Raw genomic sequence first — 27,274 nt, 5'->3', positions numbered from 1 at the left:
TCAGAGTGTGTGCAGGTACAGTTTGTGTGTGAGTAGTGCAATGTAGATGTAATGCAATGTAGGTGTAATGTAAGTGTATGTAAGTGTTCAGGTGTTGCTGTTGAGGAGTCGAATGGCCTGGTGGTAATAACTGTTTTTAAGTCTTGTAGTCCAAGCAGCCAGACTCCTGTATCGTCTGCCAGACGGTAACAAGGAGAACAGCTGGCGTGCTGGATGGCTGTGGTCCTTTATGATGCTGCTTGTCTTACGCAGTTGTATCTAAGTTGTTTTTCAGTTGTATCTAAGCTTTTAAAGGTCATAACATCATGTATACAGGTATGTTTCAGTGATATTATAGCACATGGTGAGAATTTCTTCAAATAAATATTTCTAAGATGATTGCTTTAGAGATCCAGAGGGGAACAATCAATGCTATCAGGGAAACAGTGGCGGTTGACTGACTTGGCCCACCACTTTACATCCTAAGGGCCTCAATTATAGCTTAAGACCGGAGCCCTGTGTACTCACATGTTCGACACTTCATTATATCTACCATTGTTGGAAATTTACCTGGATTTATCTACTGGTTAGCAAGAAATACTGTGTTGCTAGTATAGGAAAGGGTGTGGGCAATTAAAATCTTTTTTGGATTTGACATGTAAATCATGACTATTTTGAAAGAATTTACAATCCCAACAGAGAAGTTCTAATTAATGTGTTTCTCTACATGTATGGATGCACCTAGATCTTTATGTTCAGTACTGGCAAAGGAATAAAACCTTGCTAGACTAAGTAGATTGCCAGAGTACTAACTACTGCAGTGAGTCATTCTTTGCAGGATAAGATCATAACTTCATGTACCTATTAATTTAGTTTATAGCCTTTAATATCTTGTCATTTTGGATGATCTGACAGGCTAGACATGTGAGTCTAAAGCTTAAATAATTACATACAGTAGTTACGTGCAAATTATAATATTGTCAGTGTGGTTCAACAAAGGGAAACCTGTCAGGAAAAATAGGATAATCCAATCAATAGTAGGAAAATGTATACAACTTTTTAAAATCAAAATGCAAGAAAACCTTAGAGAATTTCATTGTATTTTCAAGATCTACTGTAGGACATGGGAAGGCAAAGCCTAACATGGCAGTAACTGGTTATGACAGGAATCAGTTGTGGGTGAGACAGCTGTCTGTTTCAGGGTGTACACTCTCATCCCCTACTATTAACTACATCTAAAATTGCCAAATACCTTGACAGTCCACCTTCTTTTGTTCAAATGATATATTGAAGAAAGTAAAAAATTGTATTCTTTCCATTCATTCACCTGATTATCAAACTTTCTTACTTACGTTTTAATGCACAAGGTCCAGTGCAAATTGGGAATCAACTCTACACTGGGTGCAATCATTCCATGCACACATCTACACTCACTCACTTAATTTAGAGCACTATTTATATACTCAACTTGATCAGTAAACAAGACTGCTTATTTTGTGAAACTAGGGATGTCAGTTTATACAATTACTATTCCATAAAATAACAGACAAGCACCAAAAGTATGAATATCCTTTCCCTGTTTACACAACGTTAATCCTGATGTGGCCTGCAATAGACTGTTGGCCCACTCAATTCTGACAAGTTATGTTTTGACCCCCACATTCCTAAACTCTATTAAGTAAATTCAAAAATAGAGGAATAAATAAATAATAATAGCAAGAGTAGTTTAAACCTGTTAGAAAAATCAAATAGTTTTTGCATACACTTAATATATGTATAATATATTTTCTGTCTGTCCTTAGCCAAATCAAAGTTTGGTCCATGGAGCATCATGCATAGTAGTTTATAATTCATAGCTTTTTTTGAATGATCTAATGTGACAGGGAAGCTGGCCTAACTGTATGAAGCTTTTTAGTGCTGATATATAAGTGCAGTAGGCCTGTTAGCTCACTCAAGCCAAAATCAGACAGAGCCCTATTTCCATGTTTTAAAAAAAAAAAAAAAAAAAAAGAATCCCAATTTCCCTCACGCGCACACTGGGCGGGACGTCTGTTTATTTTGTCTGTCGAGGTGATGGGAATAAAGCACCGACCACTGCCAATTTTTGTTGCACTGAAAAAATATTAATCTGGACAGCTGGAATCCAGGGAGCAGACTTAAACATCCCTGTAGCCAAGACACACAATGATACTCATACAAACCACATTTCCAGATAGTGAATAAAGTGTCTGTCTTATGCCAGCGTACAAATCTAGTTGAAAAGAAAAGCCTGCATAATATTATTGCTCAAGTTAATTACAGCACTATTGTATTGTGCTACACCAACTGTCAGAAAGTTCCTGACTACAGCAGAATGAAGGAAGGGATATTATCTTCTTTTTAAGGATCCTTAAAAAACAGAAGAAAATGCAACACAGTCATTGAGTAGCTATTATAACAGATTGTGTCGGTAACTGTATCACTACTATTAATATAACTGACTTGAAAATAAAACTAAATACCTTAAAGGTCAAGATTTTCAAAATGTGTGTGATGCAGTCCTACATCTCATAAGCCTCTCAGGTGTCCCATTTTTCTGAAAATGTATAGTCAACACTGCAACCGCTATTCTTAATTCTCATGCAGAAAAGAACCAAAGATTAACTTGTTTTTTTTTCGCAATGGAAAATTTGTGCAAAATTACAGGAGAAAACAGGCAAAAAGTAATTAAATCACCAGTAAATCTACTTATCTTTATCTCTTTGCTCTCTCCAAGATGTTATACAAATGCAAGGGGTTTCTTGGCATATTATAGTAAATAACTCTAATATGGTATGGTATTTTAAGTGAACTTTCAAGTGTGTTAATGAAAATTAGAACTTTTCTTTTATGGCTCTGTTCTATAGTGGTTAAGGATGCCTTCTATGAGATCTTCACCTTTCATCCCATATTCCTCCTTCAGTTCAATGGAATTCCTCTGTGGTCATCTGGTGACTCTAAACTCTCATTATATGAGAGTTGCAATGTTCAACTGCAGTGAACTGGCATCTATTCCAAGGAGTAAGGACATTAGGTCATTGCCTTGCTGCCGTCTCGCTCTTTGTAAATCTAATCAGGACGGATTTGAAAACGGATGGGGTTTTGGGAATTATTTAACGAAAAGGAACCTAAGCACAATGAAATCTAGCACCCAACAGAACAATAAAAATGCTTTACATCTTAATAAAATTAAAAGTAAAAAGTGTAAGATTATGCTTTTATCAATCAACAAGAAAAAAAAGATCTTCAGTGATGCAGTGGCTACTGCTCTTACCTCACAACTCCAAGGGCCTGGATTGAAATACCAGCCTTTTCAATGCTTCTGTGGATATTTTTGTTGATACAAAAGATAGGAACTAGAGCAATATCACAATTTTTATAAAGCCCTGTAAAAAGGAAGTACTCCAATGATCTAGGGTTAGTGTTAGTCCCAGAGGGAGGAAAATAAACACTGAAAGGACAGATCAAAAAAAGAGTATTGAACCTGATGTGGAAAGTATAGGCTTTGCCTCCAGTGATCCTAAAATTACATTAGGTCAGTTCAGTTAATGAATAATTTAATGCAGGAAGAAAAATCACATAAAAATATTATGCCATATTCACTCATACATATATATATAATATGGGATATGAGCCAGAAGGGGCTATGGAAAAGTTGATGTTGGTGATACTTAAATCAATACAGCGGTGTTACTTTCCTTTTGAGCAGGAATACCTCACTCAGGTGACAATGCCATTTACTGGGGATTTTTATATAATGTACATTTGCATTTAGTAGTTGTTTTGCTGTGTAGGATGCCACTTGTCCAGGATATAAATGATTTGTTGTGCTTTTCGATCAATATGTTATATTTTACATATCATTATGGATATAAAATTAATTTTCAAAATTAATACTACATTCTTCCCTTTATGTTTTGGGGGGTATCGCACTTAACTAACACACAGAATATACCATAGTATGTATTTTCCTCCAGGCATCATTCACGTGTGTTCAATAATGAAGATTTACTAAGCAAAATGACCTCACACAGTGAAACGTGCTTGGCTCTTGGTGGCTCACAAGAAGCAGGTTTTACTGTATAATAAAGGAATGAGGCAACAACGGGATTTAGCAGTGGAAGTATTGTAATGCCCAGAGTGCCTGAATTCAAATCACTCAATCCCCTGCAGCTCTGTTTTCGGTTAATACAGCTCTAATCCGATAATCCCCACATGAAACAATGTCTCCGTAGATTTCACTGTTACATTTATCTTGTATCTCTCAAAATACAATATGTTTGCCTGAAAGTACCCATAAAAAATAGAAAAACCTAAATTCTGTACCTTGAAGCAGACTATTGAATTTCTGATGGTTGGAACAAAAGTAAAGCCAGATGCTAAGAATACATGATACAATTTATCCTTATAATACTGACCAATTCAACCACCTAATGAAAAACCTCAATAAGTTACTTGCAAAATTAATAGTCTACAAAAGCGTTATTTGAATCAGGAAAATATATTTTGTTGTGCATAGATCCTAACTTGCATGAGCCTATAGAAAGCATTCTCTGTAAAGGTGTAAAAATAGTACAATATACTGTATAATTTTAATGACTGAATAATTTCAGCATGCTGCCTCTAAAGAGTAGGTTGCTCTGGTTTATCACAAACGTGACTTAAAGTATAAGATAAACTAAGCAGGGGATGGGGGAAAATACAAAAACTTCAGACGGGTCCTCTTTATCTGTAACTTCCATCCACCATAGTTTCAATAAACTGTTTAGCAAAACTTGATTACATAATATATTTTATGAATTAACAAGTTAACATATCAAAAAACAAATGTTTCATGATACCTTTGGCAGATTTTAGAGCAACAGAATTTGTGAAGCTGTTTAAATGATTCTTGGTTAAGTTACAAAATTTTCTTTCATTAATCCATCAGTCATTCATTTTGGAAACTGGAATTGCAAGGAGCCAGAACTTCTGCCAATAACCAATCTCTCCACACCATCTCTACTGCATGAACAACTCCTACCATACTCCTGCATACTAGGCCAATTTATAATTGCTAAAAATCCTACACTGCATTCTTTATTCAACTGGAATGGCCAGTGACAAGTCCACCTCTGCCCATGGTATGAGCTCTCCATTAAGTGAAAACCAAATAAGGAGAAAATTGAAGAAGCCACACACAGGAAAACCTGTGGGTCCCAACAGAGTCGGTCCTCAAATTCTTAAGGCCTGTGTTGACCAACTTTGTAGTATCCTCTGTCACTTATTCAGTCTGTACCTGAGGCTCTAAAAAGTGTCACTTCTGTAGAAAACATCCTGCATTGTTCCTGCTGCAAAGGAGGCAAGTGCCTTTTCACCTGATGACTACAGACCACTGGCACTTGTATCTCACATTATGAAGACCTTTGAGAGCCTAGTCTGGGACTATATGAGTACTCTTGTGGTAGACCACCTTCAATACCATCCTGCCATACCTGTTAAGGGGGTACACTCAGAGATATGCAGGTGGATTAGCCTATGGAGTCTTGGATAATAAACGATCTGACAGGCAGACTGCAGTATGTGAGACTCGTAAGCAAAACTGGAACATCACAAACGACAGTCCTGTCTCCTGTTATCTTTACTCTGCACGCCTTAGACTATAAATATAACAGTAGGTCATAGTGCATGTAGAAAGTCTAAGGTGATTTTGCCCTTATGGGTTGTATTAATGAGTGAGATGAGACAGAGTACAGGAGTCAGGTGGAGGGTGTTGTTTTTTGGTGCAGAAAGAATTGTCTGCAACTTAACATCAGCAAAACCAAGGAACTAGTTATTAACTTTTGTTGTACTAAACAGTCTCTATGTCCAGTCAATATTCAGTGAGTGAATGTAGAGGTGGTGTACTACTACAAGTACTTGGAGGTCCACGTCAATGGCAGGTTGGACTGGTCTTGTGACTCAGAGGAATCATATAGGTTTCTTAGGAGACTACATTCTTATCATATGGGTAGTGATATTCTAAACATCTTCCATAGTGTGTGAATCCCTGTGTATCTGTCTGTCTATCTATCTAGCTTCTGTAAAAAAACACATTTCCCCCAGCTGCATCGAGCACAGGGCATGCATGAATACTAGGCCAATTTATAATTGCTAAAAATCCTAAACTGCATTCTTTATGATGTGAAAACAAAACCCATAAATACAATGAGAACATACAGAATCAATACAGACATTGGTTGACCAGGCACTTAAACAGAAGAAACTGAGGTTGTTCTGTATATATTGGTGCTGACACCAATCAGATGAATGATGAAATGGACAACAGAAAAAATACATAAAATATTTTTCAAAACCCAGATGTTACTATATAGAACAAAAATTCACATGGTTATTTATCTTAAAACCGCCGAAACATAGTAACAAAACTGAAAGTTGACTAGGTCTTTGCATATATCTATTTTCCAGCTCACTTATTTAATGAACAGGTACAAGGTAAGACGTTGAATTAGATGGGACATAAGTCCAGTGTAAAGGATAACACACACACAAAAGGTCAGTCATACTACACCATCTTTCTAATGACTTTTGATCACATACTTCATTTACAAAATATTGGCAAGTCAGGGGCATTCAGAGTGAATTCCTGTAACCACTAGTCATGTAGTTTGACATCCCCACAGACTTAGTCAGAATGGTCTGTTATTTCCTTCAACAACATTAAATCAAACAAGTTTGATTTTTTCTTAAGTCATAGGGATGGACTGTTTGTGTGTGAAAGCTGACAACCAATGATTTTGTCATCCGGAAGTACAATACATACAATGCAGCCAAAAGGAATAAGGAACTCAGATATTTTGGGACAATCAAACAGTAGACAGACTTGTCTGTCTGACATTTTGTTTTTATCTTACCATGACAGCATAGAAAAAAATGTAAAATTCTGGCCGAACTTGCCACACCTGGAAAGTCTTCATCTAAGTAGTAGCACTACCAGGCAGAACATTCATTGGCTGTCAGTATGTGGTGAGCTCGAAATACTTTGGACATTTTCATACTTTATGTTTTCTAGATGTGTAATCAGACAACTGCAGCTGTTAAGATTGAAATGCTTTCCGACTAGAAGTTGTGAATTAAACACTAAGAAGTTATCACTTAATTTGAGTCAATTCCTGAAATAAATTGCAAAAATCTGTTAGTTACAATCCTGGCAAAATAATTATATGCTTCACATTTTAAATGATAACTTTTCAGGGAATTATTACTGGCTCTCTCAAAATAGATCATTTGAACAACTGGTTTCAGATTTCATTAATATGCAGATGTCTGTAAAATCTCTTTACTTTACTTGTTGCCATCATTAACCGAGAAAACAGTGGATGCTTGAGAACTTTCAGCAGTTTGTCTCAAATAGTGGTAAAAGAAAAAGATTGCAGGTGGCAACTACTTTTTGACAACAATGTATGAGATTTATGCTGGATGCTGACCACTTGTATTGAAGAAAGTAGATAATAAGTGGCTAGTGAGATGAAAGAGAGAAGATACAGGAATACCCCCCCTTTACCCTCACCCCATTTCTGACTTTCAAAGATCCATCTTGGGCAGAGAGTAGAACTGTACTGTGAGATTAAGATATAGAAAATTAAGGCAGGATATAAAGCACAGCTGGAAAGGCCTAATTTGAAAACAAATGGATGGATGTGCAGAGATTCCTCAATTACAAAAGTACTGGTATAGGTTTAAAGACAGTACTGGAGAGAAAATGACAGGAGAAGTCAGCTAAGGTATGGACAGGTGGATTAAAAGGCAAGACTTGAAGATTAAAGAAATAGATGAGAAGTGAGGTGTAAAACCTAAAGAATAATGAGAGAAGAATTGGTTCAATCCCTAAGAAATGTCCAAGAGCATACAAGAATGAAGAAAGGGATTTTTTAGGCAACTATAACCATACTTTCTAAACCTTATGTGCTAGTTGTTACTGCTGAATTTAAGATTAACATTATTTTTAAAAGTACTGGGGACGTTGCACCCTGCTCATTTCAGTTGCCAACCCCTGGGCCTGCGCTATGTGCTATCCTCTTTGGGGTTCAGCTGCTCGCGTACGGGGATGCAGATTGTCATTTTCATGGGAATTATTACATATGCATAACAGAACTTTAACTATTTTACATTACAGCAAGTAATTAACCATATTAAAAAATAGTAAAATAATAAAGTAAATTATGTTTCATGTTGCGTTAAGAGTTATTCATTACATAATATGCTTTCATTCTGTTTGGCTTTGAAATTAACACACAAATACATTTTAAACTTACACTTTTACTGTAAAACTTCAGTAAAAACAATTTTTCAAATTTAATTTTCACCAATATCGCATTGAATTTTGATTCTGTGTTTGGACTTTCATTGTGACAATGCAACATATAACTGCCCGTGACTGAATTTCGTTTCTTTCTCTATTTTAAATAAACAACTTTTTTCAAATGTTTGACTCTGAGATTTGTTAATTGTCTTTGCAAAAGCTATTCTAACGGGAAATTGTTAACGTTTTAATACGAATGACAGATCAAGATTTCCTTTGTTGTCTAATGTTATCTGCAGGTGTACTACATTACCTTTCTTGGATACATCCTTCTTTCTACAGTAATTTGTGCTGTGGAAGATCAGACAGTGTTAACAGTTGTAGATATTATTCAGGATATTGTGAGCTGATGTTTTCATCTTCTGCACGATCACCATCAACTGTTTCAGCACAGTCTATTGATACCCATTTAACCAATTTGGAGTATAACCGATCATCATTTTTGGCATTAATTCGTTTGACTTCATTGTTTCTCGGTGCTAGGATTGCCTGTGTACTCATTTTTTTTATTGAGCTACTTTATTAAATACCTAACTGTGGGTTAGATTCCTGTATGCTCTTCTAAATTAGTTGGGACATGAAATTAGCAAAGTGCAAAAAGTATATAATCTACCCTATGTTAAATTAGATGTGTCTCTCGTGTCATAGCTGATTAGCTGATGGTAGATCGGTAGATCTCTCCTATAAATAGCTTGTTCCATCTCTAATCAAAGATAATTAAATGGATTAAATTCTGGAAACTACTGTGACTACACCATTATGTTATTTGCATATCATATTCTTGGAACCATTCTTAGACTGTACTAGCCTTATGCTATTGAGCATTACCCTGAAGAAAAGGCAAAAACCAAATGAGTACACTCATGACATGAAGAAATGCATCTGGCTGGCAAAAATGTTAAGATATTTTGGAAAACAAATATTATTCTATTCATATGAAGAAGCCAAATATGTCCCATGAAAACACTTTACTGTTGATACTCAACAAAATGGATTAATTGATCAATGGACTTTGATCATACTCTCATCCTTTCAGAACCCAGAATGCATCCGACTTTTTCATTAATTCAATAATATTCATGGATTGTGCTTAAATTAATCTACTGCAACAATACCTTCTTATTTACCAACAAGCAAGAGTGGAACATGTCCTCATTGTCAGTCAGCATATCTTATCCATGAAAAGGTACATTTACAGCATCATAAAAAAAACTATTTGCCCTCTCCATGGATTTTGTTATTGGAAATTTACAACAGTGAATGTTTTTAGGTCTCCAACCAAAATGTAAGATTTGGTAAAGGGCATCTACATTTTACTATCATAGGAAATCAGCAAAGGCACAAATACTTTTTCACACCACCATATAAACATATTCCGATAATCCTACTTTTGTATTCACCCATCTTAGAAATTAACTGAATGACATTCACTTTCCATTGACACTGGATGTATCGCGACAGACCCCACTGGCCCCTTTTATCAGTGGTACACTTCTAACAACAGGACTGCCGCTGACTGGATGCATTATTGGTCTGGGCCTATTCTCACTACACGTGGACCTTTGTGCATGAAAACTCCAAATTATTCTGGCATACTCATGTCAGGGAGTCAGGCGTCCACTTTAATGTAATGATCTGATCCAATTAAATCTTCAGTATCTGTGTATTTTTACATACATTCACTTAGTACCTAGTTGTTGCCTTTAAAATAGTGCATATGAATAAGTCACTGACTGGCAATAAGACAAGTGGAAATGTTAAGTGGCTGATTAGTTTAACAGTTGTGCAAGAGTAAATTTAATCTGCAGTGCATAGCCCACATAATACTGATATTACTACAAGGGATGTTTAAAAAGTTTCAGCACTTTTATATTTTCGTTGGCAACGATGAAGGCGGGAGGAGTAATAATTGGTTGTGTTTGAGAGTGTCATATGACTAGTTCTGTCTGGCAAGTATGGGGATAAAGTTGTCTCTCATAGAGTCGTCTATGAGTGGATTGAAATGTTCGAAAATGGTCGTACTAGTGTGATAGATACAGAGCCATTTTTGAACATTTCAATCCACTCATGGACGACTCTACGAGAGAGAACTTTATCCCCATACTGAGCACGCATTGCAGAGATGAATTTGTGCTCCCGGCACACCTTCTGCCCACAAAAAGCGTATGAAAGAAAAAAACACTGTTCCTCTTTGGTGCAATTTATAAGTTTCACAGCCGTCTTCACCATAGGGTCACAACTCTTATACTGAATTGTAAGGGCAGCCGATAACTTTGAAAATCCCTCTTACTAACACATGTGCATTTTCAGAATTTAACTCTCCATAGACAGTAGTGAACAGGCTTAGTGTGGAGATACTAAACAAATCCTTGGGGTTCAAAATGTGAAAAAAAAAAACAGTGCAAATGTAAACTAATGCATTTTATATTACTTTTTAGTAAAGAAATTTATAAACATCAATAATTGTTGTGATAAACATAAATCCAAACAAAATTTTCCATTTTCTTTTTTCACCTGGAACAAATTTGAAACCAAAATAAAAAAAAATCTGCAAAATTAGTTAGAAATTCTATTTTAAGAATTCACGACCAGTTAATAGGTTATGATTCTTGTCCGGAACAAACTTTGTGGGGTGTTGTCTGGATTAGCTTTTCTCTGGATATTCTACTGCTCTTGTGTGTTAACAAGAACACAGGGACATGGTTGAAAACTTAAGAGCAAATTTTGTACAAATGTCAAAATATTTTTTTCTCATAAAGAACCATGATGGGAGTAGAACTTTAAGGACCTTTAAATCTCAACTTCATATTGTTTTGGACAATCAAGGTGAATACTACAGACAAGCTGAACTGTCTCTTTTCATCAGTTGTTCTAATGTTTGGTTAATTGGTGACTTTATATTTGCTCTGTATGATCATGTCTGGGTGTGCCTAAGTAGTGGACTGGAAGCCCCTTCTAGGTGGATCTCTGTCATGTATTTGAACAGGTGGCTCAGTTTTATGGATTGATGGTATCATTCTTATATTATTCTAGCACAGCCTGAAAAACAAAATTATTTCGATTGAGCAACAAAAAACTATGAAAATAAGAAATATCCAATTTCTAGACTGAAACCTTCCACTCAGGTTTGTAAGAAATCCTCAATCCAGTACCAGTCAGAAAACCATACTAAATAAGACACTATATACCATCCCTAATACCACACCTAACTCCCAAGCAAATATCTGGTTACTTAATTTCAATGAATAGGGGTAAGATGGAAAACTTGGGTAATTCTTCAATGATGACAGCTTGGGTATACAGTACATGTATTAATTGAAATAAATATTCTTTAAAATGACTACCTAGTGGACAAGCAGGAGACATTTATATTCCAATTATAATTTCAAACACATCATTCATGAGAGCAGGGGCAAGCAAATATTAACAGCAAGATACTCTGATAAAGGTAATCGAATCAAACAGTTTCAACTGAAACTACAGTAACTGAGGTAAAATGACTTGAGCTTATTTGAGCCAGCCGTCAGTAGCTTAAAAATAAATAAGTAAAAAAAGAGCAAAACAAAAAACCAGCAATGACACTAAAGTAAATACTATGTTAACAAAAAATGGCAGTACAAATATGCAAACTACACAATACCAATGACAATGTACATGAAAGAACAAGACATCATAAAAGATAGCATAGTACTAAATCCTGTGTAAAATGAATGTATTGTATGCTTATTATCCCAGGACCACCCAACTTTATTACTTTTACAAAAAATGTCAGGAGAACTAACCAACATACCACCATTGGACAAACTGTATTAGATATACTTTTATGGACAAACTGTATTAGATATCTGCGGTGGGTTGGCACCCGGCCCGGGATTGGTTCCTGTCTTGTGCCCTGTGTTGGCTGGGATTGGCTCCAGCAGACCCCCGTGACCCTGTGTTCGGATTCAGCGGGTTGGACAATGGATGGATGTATTAGATATATTTTGGACAATGGATGGATGTATTAGATATATTTTTAATAAAGAGTTATAGTTATGCAAGTTCTTAATACTGCTGCCTCAGAACTCTGGGGAACAGAATCTGATTTCTGGGCAAGTCACTGTGGAATGTGCATATTCTTCCCATATAAGAGTGGATTTTCTTTGGGTACATCCTCCCACATTCCAAAGATGTGCCCATTAGGTTATGCCCTGTACCAAACTCTACTGGGATAAAGCCATGTTTCCCTGTAACCCTGACAAAAAAAGGGAGCCACAAAAGTGAACGGACTTTCTTCAGTTTGACAAGTTTAGAGCACCAAGTCCATGTACAAATAACTTCACATAAAACACTAAATGACATTCCAAATAACAAAGAAGCACAATGCAATGCATAAGTACAAACACAAATGACCATACATATTTTTACTTACATCTGCTCCAATTTTTAAATACCAATATCCACAATCACAAGCAAAACAGTACAATCAAGTCAAACATTGTAGCTGTTTTAATAGCTAAAGATTTTAGCTTTATGCTGCTTATTTTTTAAATTAATAAACCAAAACAATAAATAAATAAAAAACACTCTGAATCAATTTCACACCATAGGTGGAAACACAGATATACAGCTTTTTACAGAAATACAGATACAGTAATATATAGAAAGAAACAAATGCAAAGCAGATCATGTCAAAGATAGACACAAATTTGGAACTGAAGGTGGGCAGGTATGCAGCATATAACAGGATAATGTAGATTATTAATGTTTATTAATAAAAAGAGTCTAAACCTACAGAATGAAAAAAATCTGGGTTTTAAGAATGGGCTTCAAAATGACAGTAAATCAAGTAGAAAAATGTGACATGCAGCTAATCTGTAAATATTCTTCACATATTGTAAATAACTGCACATCATTAGACTGAGGCAAGACAAGAGAGGAAAAAGTGCTTAAGATGTCCACAACAATTGTTTCTTACAGGTTTGTAGCCTGCCTGGCTCAAGCGAAGGATTAAAGAAATTTCTTCATCCTGCTAATTCGTTATCCATTTTGTCTTAAGTTACTTATGAGTACTTAAAACAGATTAAAACTGATGTAAAGAAAAAAGTTCACGGACAGGATCATTATTTAGAACTTGCCTATTGTGAAACTTGGTGTAGTTGAAAAGCCTGGAGGCTGTCAGGAGGGGTGAGGGGGGAAGAATTGCTAAAGGGTATACCACCCACAGTGACAAGGGCCCAAGCTGCTCTCATAGGAAACAGTTGTGTTTCAGGCCTCACACAGAGATCAGGGGCCACCCAGCCGCCTGTGGAATCTGTTTATTTTTATCCTTTGGGGAAAATTGTTCTTTGCGAGACATCTATTAGCAGCTTTGATTTGTCATGTGTCAGCTCTTTTCGCTCAAACTCGTATGTACACACCATAATTGATTGTGTTGAGTAACACAATTTTGAATTTAAAATACAGTAGAAAAACAAAAATTGTTTCAAAACGCAGCAGACCCCACACATGCTAAAATCAATACATTCATTGGCTGCATCAAGAAGATATGGAAGCTTTTAGAGATTTTATATATACACACAAACACATATGCTTTAGTACTTGTAGTAATAACATCAGAAAAAAAGTGCTTTAGTATTTGTAGTAACATCAGAAAAAAAATACATTTTGCAACGAATATGGCATAAAGAATCTGAAAAGATATAAAAAGGTGTAAAAAAAGTAAAATTGTGTTAATTCATAATGGAACAGTTTACATTCTAAAGAGGCAGTCATGTCATACCCCCTTTATAAAGAGACTAAGAATACATCCACCCATCGTTTGCACTTGCTTACTAGATTCATTTGCGACTCTAAATTGGACCTAGGTAATTGACAGATAGTGTAGCACACACACTAACACATTCAGATTTGAATAAGAAATTTGACAAATGAAAGGAGACCATTTAGTTCATCAAGCCTTTTTGTTTAGCTAATAGCTAAACTTTTCTATCTCATCCAGATTCTTCTTACATGTTGTCAAGGTTTCTGCTTCAACTACCTGTCTTGGTAGTTTGTTCCAGAGTCCTACAGCTCTTTGCATAAAGAAGTGCTTCCTGGCTTCAGTTTTAAACGCACTTTCCCTTAATTTTCACTGGTGTCCTTAAGTATGTGATTCACCTTTAAGACTAAATAATGTTTCTGATTCTACTTTATCAATGCCTTTGAGGATTTTAAACACCTGAATTGGGTCCCCCCCCCCTCCAGTCTTCCTCTGCTCGAGACTTAACAGGTTTAATTCTTCGAGTCTGACAGAGTAGGACATGTCCTTAAATCCTGGTATGCATTTAGTTGCTCTCCTCTGCACAGCGTCAAGTTGCTGTTATGTCATGTACAGTGGTGCCCAGAAATGCACACAATACTCCAGGGACCTCATGTATAAATGGTGCGTACGCAACATTTTTGTGCAAGAAGCTGCTCTTGGAGGATATTTTGGTACTATTCTTTATTCGTGGCTTGGGATTGGGGCACCACCAGTGCAGAGCTTGCTCAGGAATGGCAGCAGGTAGGTGTGGGTGCATCTGCACACACAGTGAGGCAAAGACTTTTGGAGGATGGCCTGGTGTCAAGAAGAGCAGCAAAGAAACCACCCCTCTCCAAGAAAAACATCAGGGACAGACTGATATTCTGCAAAAGGTACAGGGATTGGACTGCTAAGGACTGGGATAAAGTCATTTTCTCTGATGAATCCCCTTTCTGATTGTTTGGGGCATCCAGTAAAAAGATTGTCCTGAGAAGAAAAGGTGAGCGCTACCATCAATCCTGTGTCATGCCAATAATAAAGCATCCTGAGACAATTCATGTGTGGAGTTGCCTCTCAGCCAAGGGAGTGGTCTCACTCATAATTTACCTAAGAACACAGCCATGAATAAAGTATGATATCAAAACATTCTTCAAGAGCAACTTCTCCCAACCATCCAAGAACAGTTTTGTGATGAACAATGCCTTTTCCAGCATGATGGAGAACAAAACATCAAAATTTTGGGTCCATAGCCAGGAAACTCCCCAGACCTTAATCCCATTGAGAACTTGTGGTCAATCCTCAAGAGGCGGGTGGACAAACAAAAACCCACAAATTCTGACAAACTCCAAACATTGATTATGCAAGAAAGGGCTGCCATCAGTCAGTATTTGGCCCAGAAGTTGATTAACAGCATGCCAGGGCAAATTGCAGAGGTCTTGAAAAAGAAGGGCCAGCAACTCTCTGCATAAACTTAATGTAATTAATGTCAATAAAAGCTTTTGAAACATATGAAATGCTTGTAATTATACTTCAGTATACCATAGAAACATCTGACAAAAAAAAACCTAAAAACACTGAAGCAGTAAAATTTGTGAACACCAATACTTGTGTCATTCTCAAAATTTTTGTCCATGACTGTATTTTAACCCACTGTATCCGAGTGTGGTATCACAGCTCTGCAGCAGCTGATAGGAAAGCTCTACGGCGAGTTGTGTCGAGAGTGCAGAAAATTATCGGGATACAGCTAATAGCCCTGGAGAACATTTATGGCACACACTGCCTCAGCCATGCACACAGTCTACTTCAGCTTCTCCCATTTGGCAAATGCTTTAGAGCCTTTTCTGCATGGACATTGAGGAAACAAAGAAACAGAAACAGAAACAGTTTAACCCCAAGAGCTATAAATGCACTCGATCAGTCCATCAAGTGCTCCTGGTATAATTGTTTGTACTTATAAGTATGATTACCTCACTGAAAACTTGCACTACAGTTGTAATATTTCACAACCTGAGCCGCTTTATGAACATTGTACTTATGTCTGCATATTGGGTATTTTTCATTCTTTTCATTGTATTATTATTGTTATTTTATAGGAAATAAGTTTATGGAGGATTTGCATATTGAATTTTATTGTGCCATACAATAACAATAGATAAATTCAATTCAGTTCAACAGAAGAGAACGCATATTTACAGATGATGACGACTGACTTATAAGTTTATTTAGATTTCCAAGGGCTATCTATTCTCTTGGAGCTCTGTGCTGTTAGAATCTTAAAAATGATATCAAGTATACATTCTAAGTTAAAATGCATTTAGCATGTATATCTATATATATATAAAATCCCTATGTGCGTCCAGGTGTCCGTGTCTTCTGATGAAGTGCGCATGCGCGGGGCATGGTGCGATGCGCGATATTACTGTCAGAGAAAGTTAGAGGCGTTTTACGGAAATACAAACCAGTATTACTGCGAGAGGAAATTAAAGGTACACAATACAGTGACGCATATTACAGCCACATACAAGCCAGTATTACTGTCAGAGGAGATTAAAGGCATATTACTGACGCTCACGCCTGTATTACCGTCAGAGAAAATTAAAGGTATATTACGGACATACAAGCCAGCGGACATACAAGACGGTATCCTTCAATAAGGGCGCGCACAGGCATCCTTCAATAAGGGCGCGCACAAAAAGGCGAGCCTCAAAAGGACAACCTCAATTGGGCGCAGCGAATAAAGGCGCGCGTAAATAAAGATCTGCACCTTTGTTGCTCTTCACATATTCCAGAGCCATTTGAACTAAAATTATCTACGAACGCCTTTATTCGCTGCGCTCAATTGAGGTCGCCCTTTTGAAGCTCGCCTTTTTGTGCGCGCCCTTATTGAATAGAGCCATACAAGAGAGTATTACTGTCACAGAAAATTAAAGATACACAATACACGGCGGCAGCCCACGAAGAACGGTCAGCTCAGCAAGTAAACATCAACAAAAGAAAGGCTGAAAGAAAGAAAAATACGACCAACAAAAAGAATGAGGTCAAAGTCCCTTGCCATTTAATATAGACTGTTCCTACTAATGTTTATGCACTACTGTTCTAGCGCCAGTTATTGTAACGGGCTAAATGACTAGCTACATTATAAAGATACATTTTTAACTTCATTTAAATAATGTGTACTGTTAAACATGTGTGGACATGGTGGCGCAACGGTAGTGATGAGCTTGGGCCCAGTCCAGGAATTGTTTCTGCCTCTTGCTGTATGTTTGCTGAGACTGGAGCGACCCTGGATGATTAGATGGATGGAATAAGTTAAACATGTACTACAAAGATTTTTCTATGTTCCTTAAAAGTTTTAAAGAATCTGCGTTCTAAGCTTACAGATGGTTTGACATTTATTACAGAGCATATTGTATGGTGATTGGTTACATAAATAAAAGGAAGGACAGGAATTGAGGGTTGGTACGTTTAAAAGACAGTACTGCTGCAATAAATTATTTCATCGAGGGTCATGCATGTTGCTCATTGCTACCACTGAGCCACCGTGCCCCCATGTTTAATCCATGCTTTAATGCATTTCATCATGAAAATTATATCAAGTATATATCTTAGTATTTAAATTGTTCAGAAGTCTGTAATATCATTAATGAAATGTATTCTGTGCAAAGATAAGTGCTTGCGTGCTCCTGTCGGTGTAAGAGGAAGCCCATTTAAGAAGCACATAGTAATTCACACACATACAGGTGCTGGTCATAAAATTAGAATATCATGACAAAGTTGATTTATTTCAGTAATTCCATTCAAAAAGTGAAACTTGTATATTAGATTCATTCATTACACACAGACTGATGTATTTCAAATGTATTTCTTTTAATGTTGATGATTATAACTGACAACTAATGAAAGTCCCAAATTCAGTATCTCGGAAAATTAGAATATCAATTAAGACCAATGCAAAAAAAGGATTTTTAGAAATGTTGGCCAACTGAAAGGTATGAACATGAAAAGTATGAGCATGTACAGCACTCAATATTTAGTTGGGGCTCCTTTGGCCTGGATTACTGCAGCAATGCGGCGTGGCATCAGTCTGTGGCACTGCTCAGGTGTTATGAGAGCCCATGTTGCTCTGATAGTGGCCTTCAGCTCTTCTGAATTGTTGTGTCTGGCATATTTCATCTTCCTCTTCACAATACCCCATAGATTTTCTATGGGGTTATGGTCAGGCGAGTTTGCTGGCCAATCAAGAACAGGGATACCATGGTCCTTAAACCAGGTACTGGTAGCTTTGGCACTGTGTGCAGGTGCCAGGTCCTGTTGGAAAATGAAATCTGCATCTCCATAAAGTTCGTCAGCAGCAGGAAGCATGAAGTGCTCTAAAACTTCCTGGTAGACGGCTGTGTTGACCTTGGACCTCAGAAAACACAATGGACCAACACCAGCAGATGACATGGCACCCCAAACCATCACTGACTGTGGAAACTTTACACTGGACCTCACGCAACATGGATTCTGTGCCTCTCCTCTCTTCCTCCAGACTCTGGGACCTTGATTTCCAAAGGAAATGCAAAATTTACTTTCATAAGAGAACATAACTTTGGACCACTCAGCAGCAGTCCAGTCCTTTTTGTCTTTAGCCCAGGCGAGACGCTTCTGACGCTGTCTCTTGTTCAAGAGTGGCTTGACACAAGGAATGCGACAGCTGAAATCCATGTCTTGCATACGTCTGTGCGTGGTGGTTCTTGAAGCACTGACTCCAGCTGTAGTCCACTCTTTGTGAATCTCCCCCACATTTTTTAATGGGTTTTGTTTCACAATCCTCTCCAGGGTGCGGTTATTCCTATTGCTTGTACACTTTTTTCTACCACATCTTGTCCTTCCCTTCGCCTCTTTATTAATGTGCTTGGACACAGAGCTCTGTGAACAGCCAGCCTCTTTAGCAATGACCTTTTGCGTCTTGCCCTCCTTGTGCAAGGTGTCAATGGTCGTCTTTTGGACAACTGTCAAGTCAGCAGTCTTCCCCATGATTGTGTAGCCTACAGAACTAGACTGAGAGACCATTTAAAGGCTTTTGCAGGTGTTTTGAGTTAATTAGCTGATTAGAGTGTGGCACCAGGTGTCTTCAATATTGAACCTTTTCACAATATACTAATTTTCCGAGATACTGAATTTAGGACTTTCATTAGTTGTCAGTTATAATCATCAACATTAAAAGAAATGAACATTTGAAATACATCAGTCTGTGTGTAATGAATGAATCTAATATACAAGTTTCACTTTTTGAATGGAATTACTGAAATAAATCAACTTTGTCATGATATTCTAATTTTATGACCAGCACCTGTAGAATACATAGAAAACGAAGCATTTAACATGCTACTTTAGTTACGATGGAATCTGAGAAACTCTAGTAAATGAAACGTTGATTTTAAGATGAAGTTTACGACGTTCTACTTTAATGACAAAATTAACTACAAGATTAAAGTGGAAATTTCAAGATTAAAATCAACATTTCGACCTTATTTCACTGTGTCCCTATTTTTATTTTCTCTTTACCCTAATACACTTCTGTATGACACTCAGACGGTGGGGTACGAACTCGCCTTTTCACAGCAACATTGACATCTGACCACTTGTTTTTCATTTCGGGCACAGTGACTTTCTGAACTTGAACTTTCGAGTGTCTCCACCACTCTATCACTTGATCAACTTCCTTTTGTTGTTCATACCAATACTTAAATAGTAAATTTTTCCCTGCCTCCATTTTGAATTCACTGAAATTACTTTCTTCACATGCTTTTGCCATTGTCTTTAAACCAAACACCGAATGGAAGGTGATACTTATATTGATGTGCATAGTAAAATATGCAAAATTATGGGAGGACTCTGGGTGGGACGGCAGGCATGTGGATTACTTTTCACGCTGACCAGGACGTATGGAGCTGAAGTGCATGGAAGATGGATTACACACAGTGCATCTGAATTTTTTTTTTTGTCTGTATGCCATGTTTTAGTGTGAATTCTACACACAAAGTAATACATGAGGCCCCAGATGCTCAAGCTATATAATGCACTGGCAAGACCGCATAACATCTCTTGACTTAATTTCAACAATTTTTATGACATACAGTAATCAAACATTTTATTTGCCTTTTAAATTATTCTGTGTATTGCTTCGTCAATGAAAACGTGGCATCAAAATATATCCTTTTCAGAGGTTGCTTCCTACATGACAGTGTCTCCCATCTTGATGTTCCTTTTGCCCATGTGTTCCACTTTGCACTTTTATACATTAAGCTGTATTTCCAGGTGTTTGTTCAGGTCTTTTTGCTGCCTCCTCAGTGTCTGCCATTCCCCCAATTTTAGTGTCATATGCAAATTTGACAAGTTTACTAACTGTACCAGAATCAATGTCATTAATAAATATCATAAAAAGTAATATAATGGTCCAAGGACAGACCCCTGAGGTACTTCACTGATGACCTTGCTCCATGTGGAGCATTCTCCTCTTAACTGTACTCTGTGTCTCCCAACGGTTAACCAACTTGAGATGCAGTTTTATAGGTTACCTCTGATGCTTACAGCTACTAGTTTCAGAATTAATCTTTGGTTTTGGACTGTATCAAATGCATTTTGAAAGTCTAGGTAAATTATGTTGTATGCTTTGTTTGTCAACTATTCCAGTTACTTCTTCAAAAAAAAAAATCTAAAAGATTGGTTTGGTAGGACCGTCCTCTCATAAATCCATGCTGGCTGCAATTTAGAAAATAAACAAAAATAAAATTCTAATTTATTTCTTTTTTAAGTTTCCATAATTCTGCACGACACCAAAGTAAGTCTAATTGGCCTATAATTACAAGGAATCCTTTTTGTCTCCCTTCTTGAAGTTTGGAGTCATATTTGCAACTTTGCAGTCCTCGGGTACTTTCTGAAGTGACTGCTGAAATAGGGCTACTAAAGATGTATAGATAAAATCTTTTTTTTTTTTTTCCAGTACAATTTGTAAGATCCCATCAGGGGCTTTATTCACTATATTGAGAGCTTGAAACACAACTGACTATTTTAAAATCTATTAACTGTTTGTTTTTACTTATGCATAAGGCATTCCACTTGCTTTTTCCTTTATAAACACTTCAGTGAAATATTTGTTCAGTTCATTTGCCATTTCCTTAGTATTTGTAATGATTTCTTTGATTCTCTTTTGTGTTTTGTTTATCTTGAAATTTTTAATTCAGTTTCTCTTTTTACATGTTTAATTTTTTTTTTTTTTAAGCTAGTGCTGTAGTTTGCCATTCCTCTATGGCAGAATTCTATTTTTTTTAGTTTTCTTGTACAGTGATCTTTTCAGTTTTAATAATGCTCTTATTTATCCATTGGAGCAGATTTTAAAGTCTTTGTTTTATTGCTTTTTGGAATGGACGTATTTTGAGCCTGCATCAGTAGATCTCTAAAGTGACAACAATTTCTTGCTTTGTGCCTAGTACTACTTGACTAAGGTAAAGTCTTACACCATTTTAATATTTGGTTGCTTTAAATATTACAATGGCTGCAGTTTGAAGTATTATTTATATTTGGTGCAAACAACTTACACCATGTACTCATTATTGAATATATAATATAAAAAATAAGCACAACAATAAGTTCTGGATGCAAAACCATTGATCACTAGGCACTAGCCTCTGACCGAGTAATTGGCGACTTCAGGCAATGTCACAAATCAAGAATAAAGAGAAGAAAAGTTATTTTTATTGTTTGTTGTTTAAATTAGGAGCTAAAGAAAAATCTGCTTCAGTGCACTAAAATGTGTAAACTAGGGAACAAATGCCTAAGTCAGAAGGTGAGTTATCCAAAAGTTTAATGTCAAAAGTTACAATGATGAAGAATGGAATGGTGAATATTTGGAAGTAACCCAGATCAAACTGAATCCATGGACAGAATTAATAACGCAGAAATAATGCACCCATCATTCAGCACTAAACCAACTTTAGAAACATGTCTACACCTGGGGCGTCATGCATAATGGCGTACATAAAACATGGCGTACAGACAAAAGCGGAAATGTTCGTACGCACAAAAAAAATTCAGATGCATAAATCTGTGCGTATGCCCACTTCCACGTTCTTCCACTCCATAATTCCCGGCCAATGTGAAAAGTAACGCACATGCACGCGCCTGCTACCACTCCCCAACTCCTCCCAGAATTATGCCTCTTTGAAAATGCAAATCAATATAAATAGCCCTTAAGCTCAGCGGTCTGTGAAAAGGCAATGGCAAAAGCACGGTGGAAAATAGAATTTCAGCTAATACCAAGTGGAGGAAAGGAAAAACATACTACTTGTTGGTTTAAACAGTGGTATAAACAACAAAAGAAAGGTGAACAAATGACAGAGTGTTGGAGAAACTCGAAAGCTAAAGTTCAAAGTTGCAGTGTCCGAAATAAAAAAAAAAAAAAAAACTCAATGTCAACTTTAATCTCGAAATTTCCACTTTAATCATGTAGTTTGTCATTAAAGTACAACATCAAATTTCATCTTAAAATCTTTAAAAATGTACTAGTTTCTCAAAAACCATCGTAACTAAAGTAGCACGATGGCGCAGTGATAGTGATGAGCTGGCGCCTCGTCCAAAGAGGGTTCCTGCTTTCCGCAAATGCTTGCTGCACGACCTTCGATGAAAATTTACTGCAGCTGTGCTGACTCTTTCAAGCATACTAACCTCCAATTCCTGCCCTTCCTTTTTACTCCAAGTAACCAATCGCCACACAATCAGCTCTGTAATGGATGTCAAGACATCTGTAGGCTTAGAACGCAGATTCTTCAAAACTTTTAAAGAACATTGAAACATCCTCATAGTACATGTTTAATTATTCTATCCATCTATTCATCCAGTGTCATGCCAGTCCCAACAAGAATACAGCACGAGGCAGGAACAATCCCTGGATGGGCGCCAGCTCATCGCTAGCGCTGCGACACCGTGTCCTCACATGTTTATTTAAATAATCTACATTGTTAATAATTAATGTTAACATTTTATCTATATAATGTAATAAACATTTTGCTGCATTTCATCTTAAAAATGATATCATATGTAAATAAGCTCTTCATAAAGTGGCTCAGGTTGTGCAACATTATAACTGTATTGCAAGTTTACAGTGAGGTAATTGTACTTAAGTACAAACAATTCTATAAGGAGCACTTGATGGACTGAGTGAGTTTATAGTTCTTGGGATGAAACTGTTTTTGAACTGCGATGTCAGTACAGGAAAGGCTCTGAAGCGTTTGTCGTATGAGAGCAGTTCAAATACAGCATGGCTGAGGCAGCGTGTGCTTGATGCTGTATACCGATAATTCTCTTTCCGATCAACTGCTGTACAGCTGTGATTCAAGTATTTATCCCACTGTATCTGAGTGTGGAGAGTAACAATGCTAAAGCAGCTATGGTATTTGGAATAGTTTGGCCTTTCTGAGGACCATTACAATGTTACAGGTTAAATACAATCGGATGCCTTAAACTAACAACCAATATGCAGTTAATTTCCTTGTATATGATAAAGCTGCATCAGGGATGTGGACCTAAAAAAGAAAGGGAAACCACACTAGAACAAAAGCACTGCTTTGACGCTGGGTGTCACCAGTTTGCAAAACCGAGAAGAGAACTTGTGTACACCAAGCATTTAGCTGGCGTAAAAATGTGTGTGGCTTTACGCCGAGTTTAGATTTTATACATCAGGATGTGAGCGTGGAAACGGGCTTACGCAACATTTTTGTGCGTACACACCGCTTATACACGAGACCCCTAGTGCTTTTTGATGCTATGCTACAACGATTAAAAATGAAACTACAAAATTGATGAAGTCTGACACAAACTTATCATGAAAAGGGGACGGTACTTTAAACTGGTACTTTAAACTTTTTGTAGTTTTTGGGCACTGTGATGTCAGATCATGTGGAGAATTCCAGGAAAGTCATTTAAATAACAGCTTATGTAGTCACCTGGTTTTAGTGTGGATTTCCTGTATTGATATTTGATTTGATATACTTTTGTTAATCCAAAATATCTGATAGAAAGATGTGGTAGTAAAAAGATAAGCAGAAGACTATGGGCAATAAGGAGACTGCCAAATATTGAATATGATGGTAAAGAACTACACTGTGACAACCATGGAGAATGGAAAAGTCACAAAGAGGATTTTACATTGGATGGGGACTTTAATTTGGCCACATACAAGCAAGTGTAAACCAACTAACTCTGCATTGAACCAATTTCTGCTTGGTCCCACCTTCTAGGGATTCATGATTAGTTCTGAGCTCATGCATAGCATACAGGTTACTTGTTACCCCTGTGCATTTATGAAGTAGTAGACTGCCACATTCCAAAAGATATATTCGATAACTAAAAAAAAAAAAAACTTTAAATAGGCATAGTGTGTGTTCCTGTATAAGTTGGTTCTATGACTGTTTTAGAACCTGCTGTAATTATTTGTTTTTGTGCCTTAGCATTATTTCCCATTTTACAGTTTAGGTAATGGACAAAATGCTCCAAGAGACATTTGCATCAAACCACCACAACTTTCCCCATATTTGACTCTTTAATAAAATCTGTATGTATTCAGTTTAGCATGGTTTGAAAGTTGTTCTTTATGATTATTAGAAGCATTATCGCTTAAGTATCTAGACATAGAATAGACTTGGCAACAAATTAACAGTGTTTAAAAATACCACAGAAGATTTTGTATATTATTTTGACATTGAAGCTGCAGATCAGTAATAATGAAATTTCTACCATTTAATTTTGAGTGAAAGGTTTCTTCTGTAACAACTTAATACTGATTATATGAAAAATCATGTTCTCATGCTGTTCATCTACTTGGACTACTATAAAATTTTTCTTGTTTGTGTATGACTTTATATTTAACATATATCAAAAGATATTTACTATAGGTTTTGAAATGTGTCCATTCTGTGAACGGCTCCTTGTGATGGGATATTCTATGAAAAGTGTTATATATTGACTAATATGCAATTGAAGAAAATCTAGTACTGTACATACATTTAAAAAAAAAATACAAAAAACAATACTACAGGACAACTTGCTTTCATGGTGTTAAGTACATTTTACATACTTTCTACTGACATGGTTTATTAACCGTGTTGGTGAGGCTACACCGAATTTTCAGAGCTTGGCCTGGATGCAAGGCAGGAAGAGCAAAAATATACATACAAAATATACAGGACATCAGACTATTTAAGAGCACAGATGGCATCTTACTTGCTAGCAGGTCTCTAAAGTTAAACAATCATCACATAGTTCTCAGGAAGAAAACCAGCCACAATCTTATGCTTTGAAACAACTGAACTCATATAATCCAATTTGTGAGATATTATGGGTTGAGCCTTCATTTATGAAACCACATGGTCTTTTTTAATCAAAACACGATCCTATATAAACTAATCACTTTGGACCAAAATAAGTATCATGCTGGTAGGTTAAAACCTTGGAACGGACACACCAAATGTAAAAATACATCACTCACACCAAAAATAGGACAGATTTCAGTGTTTCTTCCAATAGAAAGCCCAGAAATATGACGCAGTGGTCTTTATTTACATTACAATGCAATTAAAAATGAAGCCACAACATTAATTGGTTACTGAAAAGAGAAACAAAAGGAGGTACAGAAAAGGCAGATTAAGATAACAAAAATAGAACTATAAAAACTAAATCACAAAGAGGGGGATTTAAAAAAAAAAAAAACAAAACTTTATATATCACAATTACCAGAAGGGAATTCTTCACAGGTAAACAAGGTGTCAAGTGCTGTAGAAATTTGGTATGTTCCCTATTATCAAAATTCACTAGTTGAGGTCACTTTATTCACATTTAAAAAAGTGTTGTAAGAGGGAATAAACACGTATACACAAGATTGTCATTCAAAAGCCACAAGCTTTCAATCATGTTTTGTCAAAATTTTTTGAACAGTAGCAGACAGGGGAAGCGTAGAAACTAAACCACAGCAACAGCATTGTACGCTTTAACCATAAAATTTCAACATGGTAAAATAACATTTCCCATTCAAAATGCAAATATTAGCTTTCTGTGGTCAAGGAAAGTTAGCAACAAAGAATTAAAAGGTAAATAGTAAATGTGTCCAATACATTTACACAATACTGGATGTGAAACTTTGGGGGGGAAATAATCAGAATATTCTAAAAACATACAAGAACACTTAACATAGCCATCACAGACGTTATTACAAATTACATGTACTATACAGGTTATACTATACAGAAAGCTTCCATTTTTAAAACCGAGAGCCGTCTCATCCATATAAATTTACATGAATAGTTTTACAGACATCATTAAATCACCCTTTTCAACAAGGTTAAGATATTTTAATTGGTGGCTTTAAAATATTTGGCAGGAAAAGTACTTCAAAAAAAAAAAATCACAAGAGTAAATACACAATCTGAAATTTCATATAGACAAGTGTTGTACACAACAGGAGACAGGAGAACAGTACAAGAATATGTGTCAGCGAATACATTAAACTTAAGTGGCATCATGAAAAAAATACAACAAACAGAAACAAATATTTGTTCATCTTTGAATAAAAGATAGCATTTAACAATTAGTCACATTCAGGACTATATTTTTCTGACTGGAAATTACTACCAGTGTAACACTTAAGAAATTTAATCTTACACTGCCATCTGTGGGATTTTCTAGAGTTGTGCACGTGCAGCTTGCTCTTTTTCCAATGCTGCATCCAAAGAGTTCAAATGATCTGAAATTGATTCAAGAAAAGCAGATTTTTTAAATGTGATTTTGAAATTTAGCTTGAAACCATTTTCTGTTTTGATTACTTTTACAGAAGAGAAAATGCATACCCTGTAAGACCAAGCCTTCATTTGCCACTTCTCTAAGCTGGCTTTTCACATCTACCAAGTCATACTGACGTTGCTCCAATAAAGTCATTATTTCTTTTCCTTTCTGAAAGCATCAAAACCAGAATAATTATAAATTTTCAAACAAGCACAATCCCAGTGCTTTTAAAATAAATAACTTCCAGACCACAAAATTAAATGCATTCTACTTCTGGTATTGTATCTACGCATTTTTAAACCAGCATTGGGTAATATGTCCTAATGGGAGAGCAGGAGTGCGTAGCACAAGATTGCTTG

At 36.4% G+C, this 27,274-nt stretch overlaps 2 protein-coding genes across 4 annotated transcripts in view; one reads left to right on the top strand and one right to left on the bottom strand.

Annotated features, from left to right (window-relative positions):
- Positions 1-27,274, top strand: part of LOC127529461 (craniofacial development protein 2-like) — a 782,501-nt gene that overhangs the window by 262,924 nt on the left and 492,303 nt on the right. The gene's annotated exons all lie outside the window — the stretch shown is intronic.
- The window catches only part of kif2c (kinesin family member 2C), a 47,738-nt gene continuing 46,130 nt past the window's right edge, over positions 25,667-27,274 (bottom strand). For 2 of the 3 annotated variants that reach the window (XM_051933132.1, XM_051933133.1), the window contains 2 exons: positions 26,981-27,083; positions 25,668-26,877 (listed from right to left, as the gene is read on the bottom strand). In XM_051933132.1, the coding sequence (XP_051789092.1) occupies positions 26,816-26,877; positions 26,981-27,083 (165 nt within the window). In that variant the 3' untranslated portion in view covers positions 25,668-26,815. Of the gene's footprint in view, positions 26,878-26,980; positions 27,084-27,274 lie in introns of all 3 variants that reach the window. The other variant, XM_051933134.1, reaches the window with a different exon arrangement.

Source organism: Erpetoichthys calabaricus, chromosome 10 (assembly GCF_900747795.2).
Source record: "Erpetoichthys calabaricus chromosome 10, fErpCal1.3, whole genome shotgun sequence".
Classification (NCBI taxonomy): domain Eukaryota; kingdom Metazoa; phylum Chordata; class Cladistia; order Polypteriformes; family Polypteridae; genus Erpetoichthys; species Erpetoichthys calabaricus.
This window is presented reverse-complemented; position numbering and strand designations above follow the sequence as displayed.